General features: G+C 46.0%; 2 protein-coding genes across 2 annotated transcripts in view; one reads left to right on the forward strand and one right to left on the reverse strand.

The window, feature by feature from the left end:
* Positions 1–18069, forward strand: part of LOC147115177 (fer-1-like protein 6) — a 904394-nt gene that overhangs the window by 608376 nt on the left and 277949 nt on the right. The window lies entirely within an intron of this gene.
* LOC147115183 (fer-1-like protein 6) overlaps positions 1–18069 on the reverse strand; it is a gene marked incomplete at its 5' end in the record, with an annotated part of 214587 nt that overhangs the window by 19607 nt on the left and 176911 nt on the right. The window contains 3 exons of the mRNA XM_085993912.1: positions 3031–3272; positions 9130–9228; positions 11942–12030. Of these exons, the coding sequence (XP_085850038.1) occupies positions 3031–3272; positions 9130–9228; positions 11942–12030 (430 nt within the window). The remainder of the gene's footprint in view (positions 1–3030; positions 3273–9129; positions 9229–11941; positions 12031–18069) is intronic.

Here is an 18069-nt window from a genome sequence, read left to right on the forward strand (position 1 = left end):
TTTATCCACCCTGTTTGTTACGTCCTCAAAGAATTCGAGCAAATTTGTCAAACATGACTTCCCCTTCATAATACCACGCTGACTCTGTCTGATTAAATTATGCTTATCCAAATGTCCTGTTACTGCTTCCTTAATAATGGACTCCAACATTTTACCAACCATAGCCGTTAGGCTAACTGGTCTATAGTTTCCAGCCTTTTGTCTACTTCTCTTTTTAAATAAGGGCATTACATTAGCAGTTTTCCAATCTGCTGGGACCTTTCCTGAATCCAGGGAGTTTTGGAAAATTACCACTAATGCATCCACAATCCCTACCGCTACTTCTCTCAAGACCCTTGGATGTAAGCCATCAGGTCCAGGGGATTTATCTGCCTTTAGTCCCATTATCTTACCGAGTACCAACTCCTTAGTGATTTTAATCATGTTTAACTCCTCCCCCCCATAGCCCCCTGTTTGTCCAGTGTTGGGATACTTCAGTGTCCTCTACTGTAAAGACTGATACAAAATATTTGTTCAGCGTTTTTGCCATCTCCATGTTCCCCACCACTAATTTCCCGGTCTCGTCCTCTAAGGGACCAACATTCACTTTAGCCACCCTTTTTCTTTTTATATAACTGTAGAAACTCTTGCTATCTGTTTTTATATTTTTTGCTAGTTTACTTTTATAATCTATCTTCCCTTTCTTAATTAATCTTTTAGTTATTCTTTGCTGGCTTTTAAATGCTTCCCAATCTTCTATCCTCCCACTAGATTTGGCTACTTTATATGCCCTTGTTTTCAGTCAGATACTATCCTTTATTACTTTACTTAGCCACGGATGGCTGTCTTTTCTTTTACGCCCCTTTTTCCTCAGTGGAATATATTTTTCTTGAAAGTTGTGAAGTATCTCCTTGAATGTACACCACTGCTCATGTACCGTCTTACACTTTAATCTATTTCCCCACTCCACTTTAGTCAACTCTGCTCTCATACCTTCATAGTCTCCTTTATTTAAGCTTAGTACGCTGGTTTGAGATCCAACTCTCTCAGCCTTCAACTGAATTTGGAATTCAACCATGTTATGGTCACTCATTCCAAGGGGATCCTTTACTAGGACATTTTTTATTAATCTTGTCTCATTACACAGGACCAGATCTAAGATTGCCTGCCCCCTGGTTGGTTCAGTTACATACTGCTCAAGGAACCCGTCCCTAATGCACTCTATGAACTCTTCCTCAAGGCTGCCCTGCCCAATTTGATTTGTCCAGTCAATATGAAAGTTAAAATCCCCCATGATTATAGCTGTTCCCTTATTACAAGCCCCAACTATTTCCTGATTTATACTTCGACCAACAGAGTTGCAACTGTTAGGAGGCCTATAGACTACGCCCACTAGTGACTTTTTCCCCTTATTATTCCTTATCTCCACCCAAACCGTTTCACTATCCTAACCCATTGACCCAATATCATTTCTCACTATTGCAGTGATTCCATCCTTTATTAACATAGCCACCCCACCTCCCTTTCCTTTCTGTCTGTCCTTCCTAATTGTCAAATACCCCTGGATGTTTAGTTCCCAGTCATGGTCAACTTGCAGCCATGTTTCTGTAATGGCCACCAGATCATACCCATGTGTAGTTATTTGTACCATCAACTCGTCTATTTTGTTACGAATGCTGCGTGCATTCAGATAAAGAACTTTTAAATATATTTTGTGACAATTTATTCCTGCTTTTACCCCCTTTACTACTTTAAAATGGCGGCTTTAACGGTCAACTTTTTCAGTTGCCAACCCACAAATCACCAGATTTATCAAACTTAATTTCAGAAAGTGCCATGGTGGGTTTTCAACTCACCACTTCTGGGTTGCTAGGCATGTACAAAAACCACCAGCATAACATACACTTGCAGAGGCTTAGGTACCAAGGGCTAGATTTTCAGTATAGACAGTTTTGGGGCGCTAACCTTAGCGCCCGCCCGAAGTTAGCGCCCGCCCCAAAGTAGCGCCCCGTTGCCAGAAATTCAGTGGCTTCGCCCTAAGAGGTTGGTGGAGCGCTAAAAGAGGCGTTCCACTACTATCTTTAGGCGCTAAGCCGGTGGTGCAGAGCGCAACGCCCGATCTCGGGCGCAGCGCACGGCAGACACTCTGGTGCCACTGAGCTCTTAAAGGGGAAGGGTGCATGTGTTCTTTTCAAAAGCAGAGTGTGGGGGGGGGGGAAAGGAGTGGTGGTGGTGGTGGTGGTGGTGGTGGTGGTGGTGGTGGTGGTGGTGGTGGTGGTAAACATAAATACACCGTTCACAGCAACACACTGGATCCTTCCACACAACACATGCAGACTGCCGTTTATAGTGCATGAGGAGTGCCCTTTAATTTGCGCTCCCCAGGGTGTGTTGCGTTCCATTTTACAAACGCTCTGGACGCCAGCCGCACAATGGGGCGGTCCGACTGAAGTTTGGATTCGGGGCGGCCAAAGGGCGTTGCACGAGGATGTGATGTCATTTTCTGCGCGCGCATCCGGGCGGCCGCTAAACTTTGCACCGGCGCTAACGGGCAACTTAATTTGGGGCGGGGCGCAAACTGCGCTGCGCCCGGGCGCTACACGCATAGCGCCCGAAAATCACTTCTCTTAAGGCGCTAACTGCTGGCGCAAGCAACTGAAAATCTAGCCCCAAGTTTTTTAACATTTAAACTTTTGCGCCCGCAGAGCTGCACTGTTCCAGGCGATCAGGGCCCAGCACGAACAATTACTGCTCCTAATCCAGGTAGTCTTCAAAAATAGATTTTAAATGACTGAGGCTAAAAAAAAAACGTCCGCTGTCAAGAGTGCATCTTTGTGGTAGTTGGAAGTCTCACCATGCCGAAGGTGCTCCCAATTCCTCAAAAGCGGAAGATCTAAACCCTTGTCTTTTTATGTCTATTGATTGCCTTGGAGTTAGATTTGAAATCAGGTTTCCGATATGAAAGGACAATATTTCAACACAGTGAGCTCCCAAATTCTTTCTTTAAGCTTCTGCAAGAAAAACGGGAAGCATTCCAAGTTACTGGCTTACCTAGGAAGTCATCAGAAGAAAGCCTCTCAAAATCCCAGACTTGAAGTACAAGGACTGCGGGAACTTTGCGTTCAGTCTTGTCTAAAGAGAAAATGGATTCCCTTTTGCATACGACCATCTGTTTCTCCGCAGGTATGTAGTTGAAAGGAAAAATAAAGCGCCAATTGAAGTTTCCTGTCCCAGTCAAGGAGTTGTAATGTACATCTGTTTCTTTCTTATCCTCTTCTTTTCCCTTTAGCCAGCTAAAAGAAAGAGTGTTTGAAATGTTAAAAGTATTTTGCACCCAAGACAAGTACACACTGCTAGAGAGAATAAGGCTCCTACATCTTGTCCAGAATCCAATAGGATTCCAAATGTCCAATGTTTTTATGAATAAGAACATAAGAACATAAGAAATAGGAGCAGGAATACGCCACTTGGCCCCTCAAGCCTGCTCCGCCATTCAATAAGACCATGGCTGATCTTGGGCTCAAAGCCACTTCCCAGCCAGCTCCCCATAACCCTTCACTCCCTTATCTTGCAAAAATTTGTCTATCTCCACTTTAAATGTATTTAATGACCCAGCCTCCTCCGCTCTCTGGGGCAGAGAATTCCACAGATTTACGACCCTCTGAGAGAAGTTCCTCCTCATTTCAGTTCTAAAAGGGCGACCCTTTATTCTGAGACTGTGCCCCCGAGTTCTAGATTTCCCCACGAGGGGAAACATCCTCTCTGCCTCTACCTTGTCGAGCCCCCTCAGTATCTTATATGTTTCGATAAGATCACCTCTCATTCTTCTAAATTCCAATGAGTATAGGCCCAGCCTGCTCAACCTTTCCTCATAAGTCAGCCCCCTCATCTCTGGAATTAACCTAGTGAATCGTCTCTGAATTGCCTCCAATGCAAGTATTTCCTTCCTTAAATAAGGAAGGATATACTTGAAATTTGAAACATTTAGACTCACTTGCCGATTTGTACAGGTAATAGAAAAGGTTAACCCGGAACACTGGATTGTGTGCAGGAGCCGCCAGAGGACTGCACAGTCTGTGATGTCCTGGACTTTGGAAAATCATGAGGTTAGACTTTAACTTGGGCCCACTGTCTTAAATGGGGCGGCAGAGATCTGAAAATGACTCACCGCCCCGTTTAGGCCAGCGTTCTGGCTGCTGCCCCCATCAAAGGGGCCGACGCATCTGCCTGGCTCGGGCAGTAGTCCCTTTTAATATGCGAATTGGGGTCCTATGACATAGATGGGACCCTGATTGCCACTTTAGAACTAAACTGGGTGGAGCGTGTGCCATGGACTTCTGAAGAGGAGCCCAAAGGTAGGTTTTTATTTATTTTTGTGGGGCCAGGAGCAGCAGGAGTGCTCCTCTGGGCCGTGCAAAAATAATCCGGGCCATTGCTACACCCGTTCCTCCGACCAGCACAGGCGGACACCCCCGACCTACCTTTTTCTCCAGCCTGGGGCTGCCCAATATTCTGTCAGATTAGCGCCGGCAAGCTTCCCTGGTGGCCCGCGGCCTGCTGAGTGTACGGTAATGAGGCCCAGCCCTAAAAACGGACCAGGCTCCCAGCAGCACCATCAGACAGCCGGCTGCCGTGCTCTACGGGCAGGCTACCCAATAGTCAAAATCTGGCCTCTGATGTCTCAAACAAATTGCACAGCTCTCTCATTCTGCTGCTGGGTGCCCACATGGGAAGTGATGGAATTGTTTGCACCGTCAAGCAACATGAGTCACCTGCTTGCTACATCGGTGAATTGCTGATTGTCTGCTGCTGCTGCTGATGTTCCCTGTGGCAGCTTGGAATGAGCCAAACACCTAAAGGTTCAGGGATGTGCTGACCTTAACAACCAATGTCATTGCCATTGATGTGATGGAAGTTGGCTAGAAGTTCCGTCACTGCCTCTCCAGTGAAGCCCCGCATGCAAAGGCAGTCTGCCCCTGACATTCCAAGGTAAGTGTGGCCTCAACCTGTATATGCAACTTTGTGGGTAAGGGTATATGAGTAAGGGTAGTCTATCTCTGATGCACGTGACCTGCCTAGCATTCCTCCTTTTGCCTATTCCTCAAATAAAACAGCAAAAGATGAACCATCATTCCAATGCCTAGTTTCAAAATTCTAACTGTAGCAACTAAAAATGTGGTAGCCAAAACATTTGGGCAAAAACTAGAGCTGAAATCACAAATCAAAAGAAAATGACACTTTCAGATATGAAAAAACAGAAATTCCCTTCCTTACTGCCACCCGTTAGCGCTGGAATCCTTGCGAAAAATGGCAGCTGCCACCCTAACGCCCTTCTCTGGCACGGGACTCGGTGGCTGCCATTTTGGTGAGGGCCTTGGCGCTGCCAATAGCAGCGCTGGCCCTGGAGATGCAAATATGGAGAGCGTGACGTCAATGCCAACTGGCGTCACGCTGTGCAAACTTGGACCTTAGTGCTGAGTTTAGCGCTGGGTCCTAAGCTCGCTCAGGAAAGTGAGCATGCAGCAGACTGACAGACACACATCTTTCAGGTAAGTTTGCATTTAAGCTTTTGGACTGGATTTTTTTGATTTTATTGATGTAATGACTTGGTGCAATACATGTTAAAAGTTTTTTTTTAAGTGTGCAAGGAGATCTGCCAGACGCTTGCAAGGCCACGGATGGTAAAGGAAGGCCTTTGAGAAGACAGAAAATGCTGGAAATACTCCGCAGGTCAGGCAACATCCGCGGGGAAAGAAACAGAATTCATGTCTCAGGGCGAGATGCTGCCTGACCTGCTGAGTATTTCCAGCATTTTATGCTTTTATTTCAGATTTACACCATCCCCTCTCAGAGGGAAGAGAAAGATGCCGAAGAGGAAGACGCCGCAGAGGAAGACACAGAAGAGGAGGAAGCAGAAGTACGGATGCATCCCAGACAGCCCCTTTCTGGCTGGGATATCCGGGATAGAATCATCTGCTTGCAGTAGCAGTGCCTACAACCCCTATTGCCCTTTCAACATTTGTCCTATACCTTACCTTCCCTCTGTTACTGACCATCACAGCGACCTCTTGACCACAATGTTGAAATAAAAGCCACCACAATCTAACTTTATACATTTATCCATCAAATATGACATCAATAAATTAACTCATCACCCTTATGCATTGCCTAGTGACTGTCTTGTGTGTGCCTTTGCCTATCCTACTGATGTCACACAGTGCTACCCCAGTGGCTGAAGCATGGCTGGTGGAAGGCTGCTGACTTTCAGTGGGGGACACTGCAAATGGCCTTGCAGGCCGACCTTGAGGAGCTGGGGGCTGGGAGTGTCAGATCAAGTGATGGGGTTTCTTCTTACATAGGATAACATAGGATATATGGCACAGAAACAGGCCATTCGGCCCAACCAGTCCATGCCGGCGTTTATGCTCCACTCGAACCTCCTCCCATCTTTCCTCATCTAAATCTATCAGCATAACGCTCTATTCCCTTTTCCCTCATATGCTTGTTTAGCCTCCCCTTAAATGCATCTATACTATTCGCTTCAACCACTCCCTGTGGTAGCGAGTTCCACATTCTCACCACTCTCTGGGTAAAGAAGTTTCTTCTGAATTCCCTATTGGATTTCTTAGTGACTATCTTATATTGATGGCCTCTAGTTATGCTCTTCCCCACAAGTGGAAACATTCCCTCTGTATCCACTCTATCAAAATGTTTCATAATTTTAAAGACCTATATTAAGTCACCCCTCAGCCTCCTCTCCCTCTTCTTGGTCAACCACTGACCGGGCAGGCTGCATTTCTTGGGTGTGTGAAATGAGGGAGGCACAAGTGTGGAGTTGTGAAGGGAGGGCGGGAAAGCAAGAGGTGCATGCTAGAAGGAGGATAATGTAGGAGGATACCAGCATCTTGTATCCTTTCAGCCTCGCTGCTAGCCAAGGGCTCAGCCATGCCCCTGCCAAGTGGGTGAGGTAAAGATAGAAATAGGAGGTGTGCCTCGTGTTTAGTAGAAATTGTTGGTAGGTGAGTGGAGGGGGAGTCATGCATTGAGCAGTGTGTGAGGCTAGTGGTGCAGTTGGTAGGAGATGGCTTTTGAAGATCCATTCACTGACCTTGACCAGTGGTCTGAGGTCATGAAGCTTCTTTGGGCACTGGAGCCAGGTGGTGGGGGCGACACTGCTGGCAGTGATGGCCTCGGTGATGTGGTCCCACATCGTTCTTTCTGGTGGGCCTCCTGACCCCTGTAGGTAGAGGACCTCTCTTGCAGTGTTGAACCCCTGCCCAAAGCTGGAGTGCTGTGTGCAAGACCCTTGGTGCCCCTTCCCTGCCCTGCTGAGCCATTTGTGTTTGTGCTGAAGCACTTTTCCCATTTTTTTTTTTAGGTGCAGAAGGCAATTCAGCTTTAAGAGCTGAAGACTCCCATTTGAGAATTCTTTTAAATATTTTTTTCAGAAGACAGTTCAGCTGTAAGGGTTTAAAAACTGCATATTTTTAGATTATTTTTTTTTCATTTCAGAAGTCAGTTTCCCTTTAAAGGACCGAATAGCTTTCCGAAATGACAGCTTTGCTTTGAGAAGACTGTTCTTGCTACAATAATGCTACAGCCACGCTACATTGGGACATCCTGTCGAGACGAATGGCACCAAAGCAGCCTTGCACGGCGAGTTTAGCGCTGGGCTAATGTTAAATAGGCACCAGCACCAATTTACCGGAATTGTCAGCGCCATCATTTCCGGCTTCAGTTAACACCGGCCCGCGGTGGCAACAGCAGGCTTTTAACCGATATCGAATTTCCAGGCCTATATTCTTCAAAAACAGAAGGTCTCCCTTTAATGCTCAGATCCTGTCAGCCCTCAAAGTGCCTACACCCAGAACATATCATATATGGGCAAACTCAAGTTGTAGCGTAATCCCGTCACTGTGTTTACAGCCATAAGCATGTCGATACAATATATTATTCTATTAAAATTAAAGCTCTCGTCTTTTTTTACCATGAGCTCCCGAGGCCTGATCTAAGGCCCTGCTGGAAATTCACACACTGCCTGTGGAGAAATTGGGTGCACTGCATACTTTCAGCCCCCGCCCATTGACTGTGGTAGCTCGGAAATCTTACCCACAAGTGCATAATCCTATATGGCAACAGTTCTTGTCCAAGCACTTCAGCTAACTTGCCACTAGACAAGCCAAGATTGCATGGAAGGGGGAGGGGGGAGTGCGGGGTCAGAGAATGGCACATACACTTTATGTTCAAAATTGAAGAGCAACTGTGAGGCACCAACAATTTTTATTCATACAAGCAATCTGAATCGGAATTAAGAAAAAAATATTTTTTATCCAAATTAACCTGTAGAATCCCAATTCATCACTCAATGTGTTTTGTATCTGTGTGCACGCACAGCATATACACACACACACACACACACACGTGCGTGTGTTCACTTTTAGGGAATACTCCAACACTGAAATAAGTTGAAGTAAATTGAGGCTAAGCATGTTGACAATGTACACTGTCTGTATTCGTAAACATTGCCCAGGGTATGAAAAATACACGTAAGGGACACAAATACATCATGAGTGGGAATCCAAAGCATTTTTCCAAACTGGAATGAAGTGAGAGAAACTATCATTAAGGCCTCACTATGCTCCAAGATTACACCATTTTATTAATTGCTTAAAATTTTGTGATAGGATGTAGTTGTAACCGCATCAAATATGAATAGATGAACTTATACAGAGTGTGTGTATATTTCAAATACACACCTGCTGCCAGTTATATATCTGTGGACGCACTGTTTATTCATTGAACAGATGCAGTTTAGTTTCTTGTGCACGCTGGGATTTCTAAATTCATTGTTTAATAGTTCAACAACTAATGTAAAACATGAATGTATTTTTTCCAAAGTAGGAGAATGTGAGCATAAGACAATTTAGTGGCAGAGAAGGCTTTTGTGCTAATAATTGGAGTAAGACAGAAGTTTTGTACCTTTGATTCCTCACATAGTGAGTTCCTGATTTTGTGTAACAACTAATCCAACATTTAAATTTGTTTTATTTTATAAGATCTCAGTAAGATTGTAAATAGATTTTAATCCCAGTTTCCAATAAGACACTTCTCTAATTTAAAAAGTAAATTTGAATCAAATGAAACTCTTACCCCTTGATATAGATGTCACTTGATTTTTGACCTGTAATAAAATTTTCATCTTCTAATATGACATCTTCGGCATTCCAGATAATTATTCTTAGTTCATACCTGCAATCAAATACAACAATTGATCAAAGACGATCTCACAGACGTTTAAGACATGACATGTATACGTTAAATTGGAGGCAATCTGATTTCCTCAGACACTATGGGCTGGATTTTCTCAATGGGGGCACATTGGGAGCGGGACAGCTGGTTGTCGGGTTTCAGTCCTGTCCCCAACAACGTCCAGCCAACCCATGCTATTTTCCCTTGATTGAACTTGTTAAGCCCACCCTGCAGGCTTAGCCAGCCAATTAAGGGAAAGCCGGTGACAGAGGACGTCAGTGTATGATGTTTCATCTGTCAAATATTTTTGACAGATGAATTGTCAGTGTTTGACAGCTTTGAGAAGCTGTCAAACACTGACAATCTCTGTTCTAAGGTAAGCCCTTGGAATGAAGACTCACCAAATCTCTCTCCTTAGCAGAAAGCAGATGGCTGCTGCATCAGAGAATGCAGCAGCCATTCTGTCACCTCTACCATGGAGATGAGGCACCTCCGGATCCCCAAAGGTTGAAGCCTGCAGGAAGAAGCAAAGCTAAGTAAACTTTTTCGAACACTTTGCACTCACCTCTCACAATTACCTCTCCACACTTGCACCCATCACTCTCTTCTACATCTGACATCTCGACCCCTCTCACCCCTGCAAACCCACTGCTCACCTCGCTGACCCTGGCGAGGTTCGCAGCCGTCGGGAAGCCCACACTTGTGTGGGTAAAATGGGGATAAGCCTCTTAACTGCCTGTTAACTACCTGTTAACAGGCAGTTAAGTGGCTGTAATCCCCTTCCCGCCTCGAGGAGATGGGCCCCTGCGCGAGTCGGGGGCCCGCCTCCCGGGAAGATGGCACGGAGGCAGATTGGGAGCGGGGTTGGTACCCATTCCCAGTTTCTGCCATTTTCCTGGCAGTCTCGCCTCCATACCTGCCTCCCCAGGGCTGGCAAAATTCCCCCTATATTCTAATCTAAATAAAATGTACAACTTACTTTTCTATAGAACTCCTCATATACAGAGATCTGCCTCACAGGGCAGTGGACAACTCGTGGACACCAAGAAGGAGGGAATAAGGGAAGGATGGGGTTAAGAGTGGGCGAAGAGAAGAGACTTTAGGAGGCCTTAGAAAGTGGAGAGAGAGGACAAGAGAGAGTTGCTGAGGGATGAAGATCCAGGGGGTGGGGACCTGAAGGAACAGCTACCAATGGTGCACCACAGGGAACAGATGATGAGAAGTACACCACTGTTCATAAAGCTGAGGGCGCATGAAGGGACGTATGGCAGGAGGAGATTGCTGAGGTTGGGAGGGGTGAAGCCACGGACTGATATGAAGTTGAGAACAAGTATCTTCAGGTCATTTCAAACGGGAAGCCGTTTGAGCATGGGAAGGACAGGCCTTAGTTTGGGTGAGAACACAAGCCATAGCATTCGGATGAATCATCATTTATGGAAGGTGGAAGCAGGAAGTCAGCAAGGGGAGCACTAGAGCCTCGAGGTGGTAAAGACATGAGTTAGGGTTCCTGCAGCAGAGAGCAAGAGAGCAAGTGGGTGATTTTTCAGAAATAAAAGAAAGCAATCTTGGTAACAAATTGGAGGAAGCTGAGCTCTGGGTGGAGCGGAAACCAGAGTTCCTCACCTCTGAGCTTAGTCTGGGGGTGGCAGGTAGGGAGGTTGATGAAGTGGAGGCCAGAGACATTTAGGTATTTGGTGGGAGCTGACGTGTATGGCTTCAATTTTCCCAACATTTAGCTGGAGGAAGTTTTGGTTTATTCAGATCTTAATACGAGATTGGCGGCTGTAGAGAATGTCATCAGCTGACCCATGCTTCAAGCTGATGTCTCCGACGAGTAGCATGTAAGGGATGAAATGCAAGTGGCCAAGGGCGGAACCCTGAGCTACAGCTTAGGTGATTGCGTGGGAACGAGGAAAAGCTGTTGGAGGCAATGTAGTGTCTATGATCTGATGTGTAGGAGAGAAACCATAAGAGAACAGTGCCAGAGAGTAAGCAATAATAGACACTATTACAAGGAGTTACAAGACTTCAAGAAATCAAGGAATTCTGATGAAACCAGAAAGCAAAACTTCGTAATTTATGATCTGCAGAATTAAGATTTACTATTTACAGCTTTCAACCCACTCCATATTGTTATAACTGTACTGATTTCTGTAACCAGTACTGTCACAGTGGCTCAAACTTCCCATTCTAATTAGTAAATAATTTATATGTTTTCGTGATATATTTGTACTCATCAAAGTGCGGAATGTCATTGCCGGGAGTATCAGTTTTCCCACTGTCTACCATTAATTAGGGACCACCAGAAGAAATTAAGAGTAAAAAAAACCTCTCTGTCCTCAATTCTAAAACTGGTCTCGGTTTCAGATAAGGAGGGGTACAGGTGATTTCAGAAGTAAACTTTGGAACATTTAGTTTTCAAAAGTCAGTGCATTTTTTTGAATTTCCAGGTAATTTGATTTGATGTCTTTTTGATAATGCAAATTTAGGTCAGAGAAATAAATGAGCACAGAGAGCTCTGAAGAGAGGGATAAGACGCAGCAAAGAAGGCCTCACAGTAATGATGAGACAAGTGAGCAATTTAATTAAAGGGATGACGGCAAGACTAAATTTTAATATCCTTTTAAAGAATAAATTACAGCCCTCCAACAGTGCAGTGCTCTTGCAAAACTATATCATTCTACTTGTGTTTCAATTAGAATTTTCCTTTTACCCCTTCGGCTTGCGAGGTGATATATCAACAGAAGGCCCAGGAGGAGGCATATCCATTGGAAACATGTCCACCCACATCTGAACACGGCCCTGGAGGAATATCAGAAGCAGAAACATGATATTAGAGAACCAGTTATCTGCTTCAATAAAATTCTACATGATACTAAAGGAACGGTTACATCAAGACACACGATTAGGGAATGGGGAATTAAGTGATGGGCTCATTCGTGGTTAATGAGAATGACTCAGATTCAACAACAGGCAAGGACAATCTAAACAAATGATATGGGATTGTCCGTCCATTATACACACCACCTAATTTTCTTTTCCATAATGGGCAGCCGATCCAATATTGCCCGTGTTTTAGCATCTCCATCAAAGTTGAAAGTTCCGGCGATTATCTTGTAGTGTATGTACCTTTAAAAGAGAACTACTTTTACAGCTCCTGTATACTGTAGTACCGGCAGTGACCACACCTGTATATAAGCCTTGAGCATGCCTCTGTACTCCCAGTCTTGAGACTACTCTACTCCAGTAAACACCTGTTGATTGTTAAGTTACAGCCTCCGTGTAGTTATTGGGAAACATCCTACTTTAAGAATCACGAATCTAACAGTGGCGACGAGGTCGATTCGAATCTGCCTGCAACTCTGCATTTCCCTTCAAGGATTCGCTCCGGGAGGACGGTGGAAGAAAGTCGAGGCCAGAAGCACGGGCGTCGACCACGAGCAACCGCCCAGTCATCCGGCAGAGAGTAAACATCGCAGGAGAGGCTGTCGAGAGCCGGGCTTGGTTCCCCAGCCACGACGATCCAGCAACAGACCGGCAACAGGTACAGCGCACACCCTTCCCGGACAGCGGCGGCTGGAGCCGACCGACGGCGTAGAAAAGCCGAGCAGCGTCGATGGGGTAAGAGAGAGGGTGAAGGAAAAACAAACAGACAGAGAGAGAGGGTAAAGCAGCAGCCGGGTTCAGGACCGAGCGACGGCAACAGGAAAGGCGCACAGGAGAACGCGCAGAGCACAGCCAGGGCTCAAGGGCTGAACCGCGTCCGCGGGGAGAAGAAGGGAGAGCGCGGGAGATGCCATTGAACCGCGGAGAAGAAGGGAGAGCGCGGGAGACGCCATTTTTAGAAGCCGCAGCGGAGAAGAAGGGCGAGCGCGGGAAGGAAGGAAAGCACGGGAGACGCCATTTTGTGCCAGCGGAGAAGAAGGGAGAGCACGGGAGACACCATTTTAGACAGTTAAATCACACCCAGGGATGGCGAAGAGTGGCAGTATCACTGCGTTCGACAATGAAGTCGAAGATTGGGCGACATATGTGGAACGCATTGAGGTGTACTGCAGGGCGAATGAAGTGCCAGATGCTAGGAAAGCACTGGTTTTGTTAAATTCCATGGGTGCAAAAACTTATGGCTTACTGCGAAACCTGATAACCCCAGAGAAGCCCGTGGATAAGAATTTCGAAAGCATAGTAGAAATCCTACAGGACCACTTAAGCCCCACACCGCTGCTGATAGCAGAAAGATTTAAGTTCCACAAAAAGAACCAGCATAAAGACGAAAGTAATGCTGAGTACTTAACGGAACTGTGCAAGCTATCGAAACACTGCCAGTTTGGAGTGGGACTATCAGATACGTTAAGGGACAAGTTTGTGTGTGGGCTTCAAAGTGAAGGAACCCAGAAACGGCTTCTATCAGAAAAGGATCTTACGCTGGACAAGGCTTTCAGCATGGAAGTATCACACGAAGCAGCCGCACGGGGCGCTGCAGAGATACAACGGAGACCGCAAGAATATGGCACCAATGAAATGTCATATGGAGCAGTGAAGTGTTATCGCTGCGGCAGAACAAAACACGACCAGAAGGATTGTTGGTTCAAGGACCAAGTGTGCAGACAGTGTGGAAAAACAGGACACATAGCAAGAGTCTGCAGGTCAGGGAAGAAAACCAACAGCAAGAAATCTCCACAGGAGAAGTACAAAAAGGTACATAAGGTGATGGACAGTAGTTCAGACGAGCAGGGAAGTGATACAGACTCCGGAAGCAAGGAGCTGGGTTGTCTGAAACTGCATAAGGTAACCAAAATGGAGGATCACCAGACTATCTGGGTCACACTCAAGATAGACGGAGTCCAAGTGAAAATGGAATTGGACACTGGATCAGCCCTAACAGTCATAAACCAAAGGGACTACAGGCGGCTATTTTCACATATACCCTTGAAAGCTACAGAGATTGTCTTGAAGACGTACACGGGGCAAAAAGTCTACCCCAAAGGAAAAATAAGGGTGAAAGTGATATCCAAAGGCCAGGAAATACCTAAAATGGACCTATATGTATTGCCAGATGGAGGACCACCACTACTAGGACGTGAATGGATCCGGAAGATACAATTAGATTGGCATTCCATACAGGCACTGAAGGTTGAGACCAAAAAGGATGACGGCGTCACACCTGGACGACTGTCAAAAATGCTAACTGACGCACAAGAAGTGTTCCAGGAGGGACTCGGAACACTAAAAGGCATAACAGCAATGATTAAAATAGAGGAAAATTTAAGTCCAAAGTTTTTTAAGGCCAGACCGGTCCTTATGCGATCCGACCAGCCGTCGAAGCAGAGCTGGAAGGGTTGGAACGTTCAGGAGTACTGTCCAAAGTAGACTGGAGCGAGTGGGCTACACCCATCGTCCCTGTAATGAAGAGGTCATTGAGTAATACGCCTGGGGAACCAAAGAGGTCCGCATCTGTGGGGATTTTAAGGTGACAGTGAACTCAGTCCTTCACACGGTACAATATCCGCATCCACGGACTGAGGATATTTTCGCCTCGCTATCTGGAGGTAAACGCTTCACCAAAATTGATCTGGCCCAGGCGTACTTGCAAATGGAGGTAGAAGAAGCCTCGAAACAATACCGCACGATCAACACTCATAAAGGTCTCTATCAATACAACCGGCTGGTGTTCGGAGTAGCATCGGCTCCGGCTATTTGGCAAAGGGCAATGGATCAAGTCCTGCAAGGGATTTCAGGGACCCAGTGTTATTTGGACGACATCCTGGTCACGGGCGAAAATGACAGTGATCACCTCGCCAACCTGGAAAAGGTGCTCACTAGATTAAAGGAATATGGGCTACGAGCTGATCGCCACAAGTGCGAGTTTTTCCAGAAGCAGATCTCGTATTGTAGCCACGTTATTGATGAAGAGGGGTTACATAAGTCCCCTGAAAAGATTGAGGCAGTAGTCAAGACTCCAGCACCGGAAAATGTGTCACAACTGAGGTCGTTCCTCGGGCTGGTAAACTACTACCATAAGTTCTTACCAAATTTGTCGACAGTCGTACACCCACTGAATACTCTACTGCAAACGGGGGTACTATGGAAGTGGAATGATGAATGTAAACGAGCTTTCCAGAAGTGCAAAGATTTGATCACATCAAAAGAGGTGTTGGCCCATTTCAACCCAGCACTACCAATCCGGTTGGCATGTGATGCATCACCCTATGGTATTGGAGCGGTGCTGTTGCACAAATTCCCAGACGGGTTGGAGAGGCCAGTAGCCTTTGCGTCTCAGTCACTAACCTCAGCCAAGCGCAACTACGCCCAGATCAACAGGGAGGCCCTCAGCCTAGTATGGGGAGTAAAAAAATTCAACCACTATCTGCATGGGCAGAAGTTCACCTTGCTGACTGACCACCAACCACTTGTCTCCATCTTTCATCCAAAGAAGGGCGTTCCGGTGATGACTGCACAACGGTTACAAAGATGGTCCCTTTTTCTAGGGGCGAACCAATATGAAATAGAATATAAAGGCACGAAACAGCATGGAAGCACTGATGGGCTATCACGCTTGCCACTGCCTACTGTGGAGGAAGCACCAGCAGTGGACCCTATCGAGATATTTTATTCGTCAATAATTGAACGATTGCCAGTAACTAACGCGGATGTAGAGAAGGAGACCCGCAATGATCCGACACTGTCTCGGGTATATGATTTGATGGTGAGGGGATGGCCAACACATGGCAACTCACTGTTGCCAGCATTCTCATCCAGAAGAGAACAGCTGTCAGTATGCCAGGGGACAGTGATGTGTGGATCCCGAGTGGTAATTCCACCAAAGTTAAGGGAGAGAGTGCTAAATGAGCTTCACGAAGGTCATCTGGGAGGGGTGAAAATGAAAAGCCTTGCTAGGGCTTATGTGTGGTGGCCGGGGATTGATCAACAAATCGAGGACCTAACTAAGAGCTGCTCAGGATGCCAGAAGGTCCAAAATGCACCACCACATGCCCCTCTACACCCATGGGAGTGGCCCTCCTCTCCATGGCAACGGGTGCATATTGATTTTGCTGGTCCATTCATGGACTCAATGTTCTTAATAGCAGTGGATGCGCACTCGAAATGTCCTGAGGTGATAAAAATGTCCTCAACCACTACAGAGAAAACGATTGCAGTCCTACGGACCATATTTGCCAGGAACGGCTTGCCAGAGCAGATTTGCTCTGATAATGGACCACAGTTTGTGTCCGAAGAGTTTCAGAAATTTATGAGAAGGAATGGGGTAAGGCATTACACATCCGCCCCGTATCATCCAGCCACAAATGGATTGGCTGAGAGGTTCGTACAAACCTTTAAAAAGGCGATAAAGGCCATGTGCGATGATGAAATTCCACTACAGCATAAGGTGGACAATTTCCTGTTAGCCTACAGAAATGCGACACATGCAGTTACCAACCAGACCCCGGCCATGATGTTCTTTAACCGAAGGTTGAGATCTCGTCTGGATTTGCTCAGACCAAATATGCGAAGAAATGTTGAGGATAAACAATTCCAGCACATCAATGAGAAGCCGACAAGGAGCTTCAATGTAGGACAACCAGTCTTGGCCCGTGACTACCTAATGGAGAAATGGCAACCCGGAACGATATGCACACGGCAGGGGCCATTAATGTACACAGTGGATGTCGGGGAGAACATTGTGAGACGCCACGTCGACCAGATCTTAGCGTCACAGGAACGAGTCAACCCCATGTCTCGCGTACCTGGGGATGAACCCGACATACCGGTAGCATCTACCTCAGAAACAGTAGCAGTGGAAACCGATGAAAGGGGGCCAGAATCGCCTCCGCACCAAGAACAAGAACCTCAGGAAAGGCGCTATCCAGAAAGGATCAGGAAGCCGCCCCAAAGACTGAATCTATAAATGGACTATTTGTGTTTAGTGTGCATGTTAAAGTGTTAATTGTTATTTGCATATTATGGGTACTGCTAATCTAAAAGGGGAGGAATTGTAGTGTATGTACCTTTAAGAGAGAACTACTTTTACAGCTCCTGTATACTGTAGTACCGGCAGTGACCACACCTGTATATAAGCCTTGAGCATGCCTCTGTACCCCAGTCTTGAGACTACTCTGCTCCAGTAAACACCTGTTGATTGTTAAGTTACAGCCTCCGTGTAGTTATTGGGAAACATCCAACTTTAAGAATCACGGATCTAACATATCTCAAGTGGACAAACGGACAGAAAATCATGGTATTTTTACAATATGGGCAAAGCTCCATGCTAGAGGCATAAATTCGTAAGATTACCCTTAAGAATTCCACTTTACTTCACTGAGGATCACACTCTACAGAACTGTAACATAAGTGCAGCCTTCAAGTCTGAATTGTGCTATGTTTAGAATGGGTTTTGATCAACCAGTCATGCCTCTGGCACTCAGATAATGCCTTTTCATGTCCTCAGGATGTTTCAAAGCATGTGACAGCCAATTAACTACTTTTGAAGTGTAGTGACCAATGTTCCCTTTATTTTTTTTCCCTGCGCGAGCCCTTTAAATAAGCTGCATTTCTTCCAGCGGAACAGCAGCTGAGTGGTCTGCACGGGACCTCGCGAATGGTGCGCAGCCGCGCACCTTCGGGGGAACATCAGTAGTGACTGTTATTTTGTAGGCAAATGTAGCAGCCAATTTGTGCGTAATGTCCCACAATGTCCCAGATAATCTATTTTTGGTGATATTGGTTGAGGGATAAATGTTGTTCAGCACACTGGGAGAGCTCTCTGCTCTTCAAATAATGTTATGGGACCTTTTACGACAACCTGAACTGGCAGATGGGGCCTTGGTTTAATGTCTTATCCAA

This window comes from Somniosus microcephalus, chromosome 7 (assembly GCF_052327205.1).
Source record: "Somniosus microcephalus isolate GS21.2 chromosome 7, FLI_Smic_1.0, whole genome shotgun sequence".
Lineage (NCBI taxonomy): Eukaryota > Metazoa > Chordata > Chondrichthyes > Squaliformes > Somniosidae > Somniosus > Somniosus microcephalus.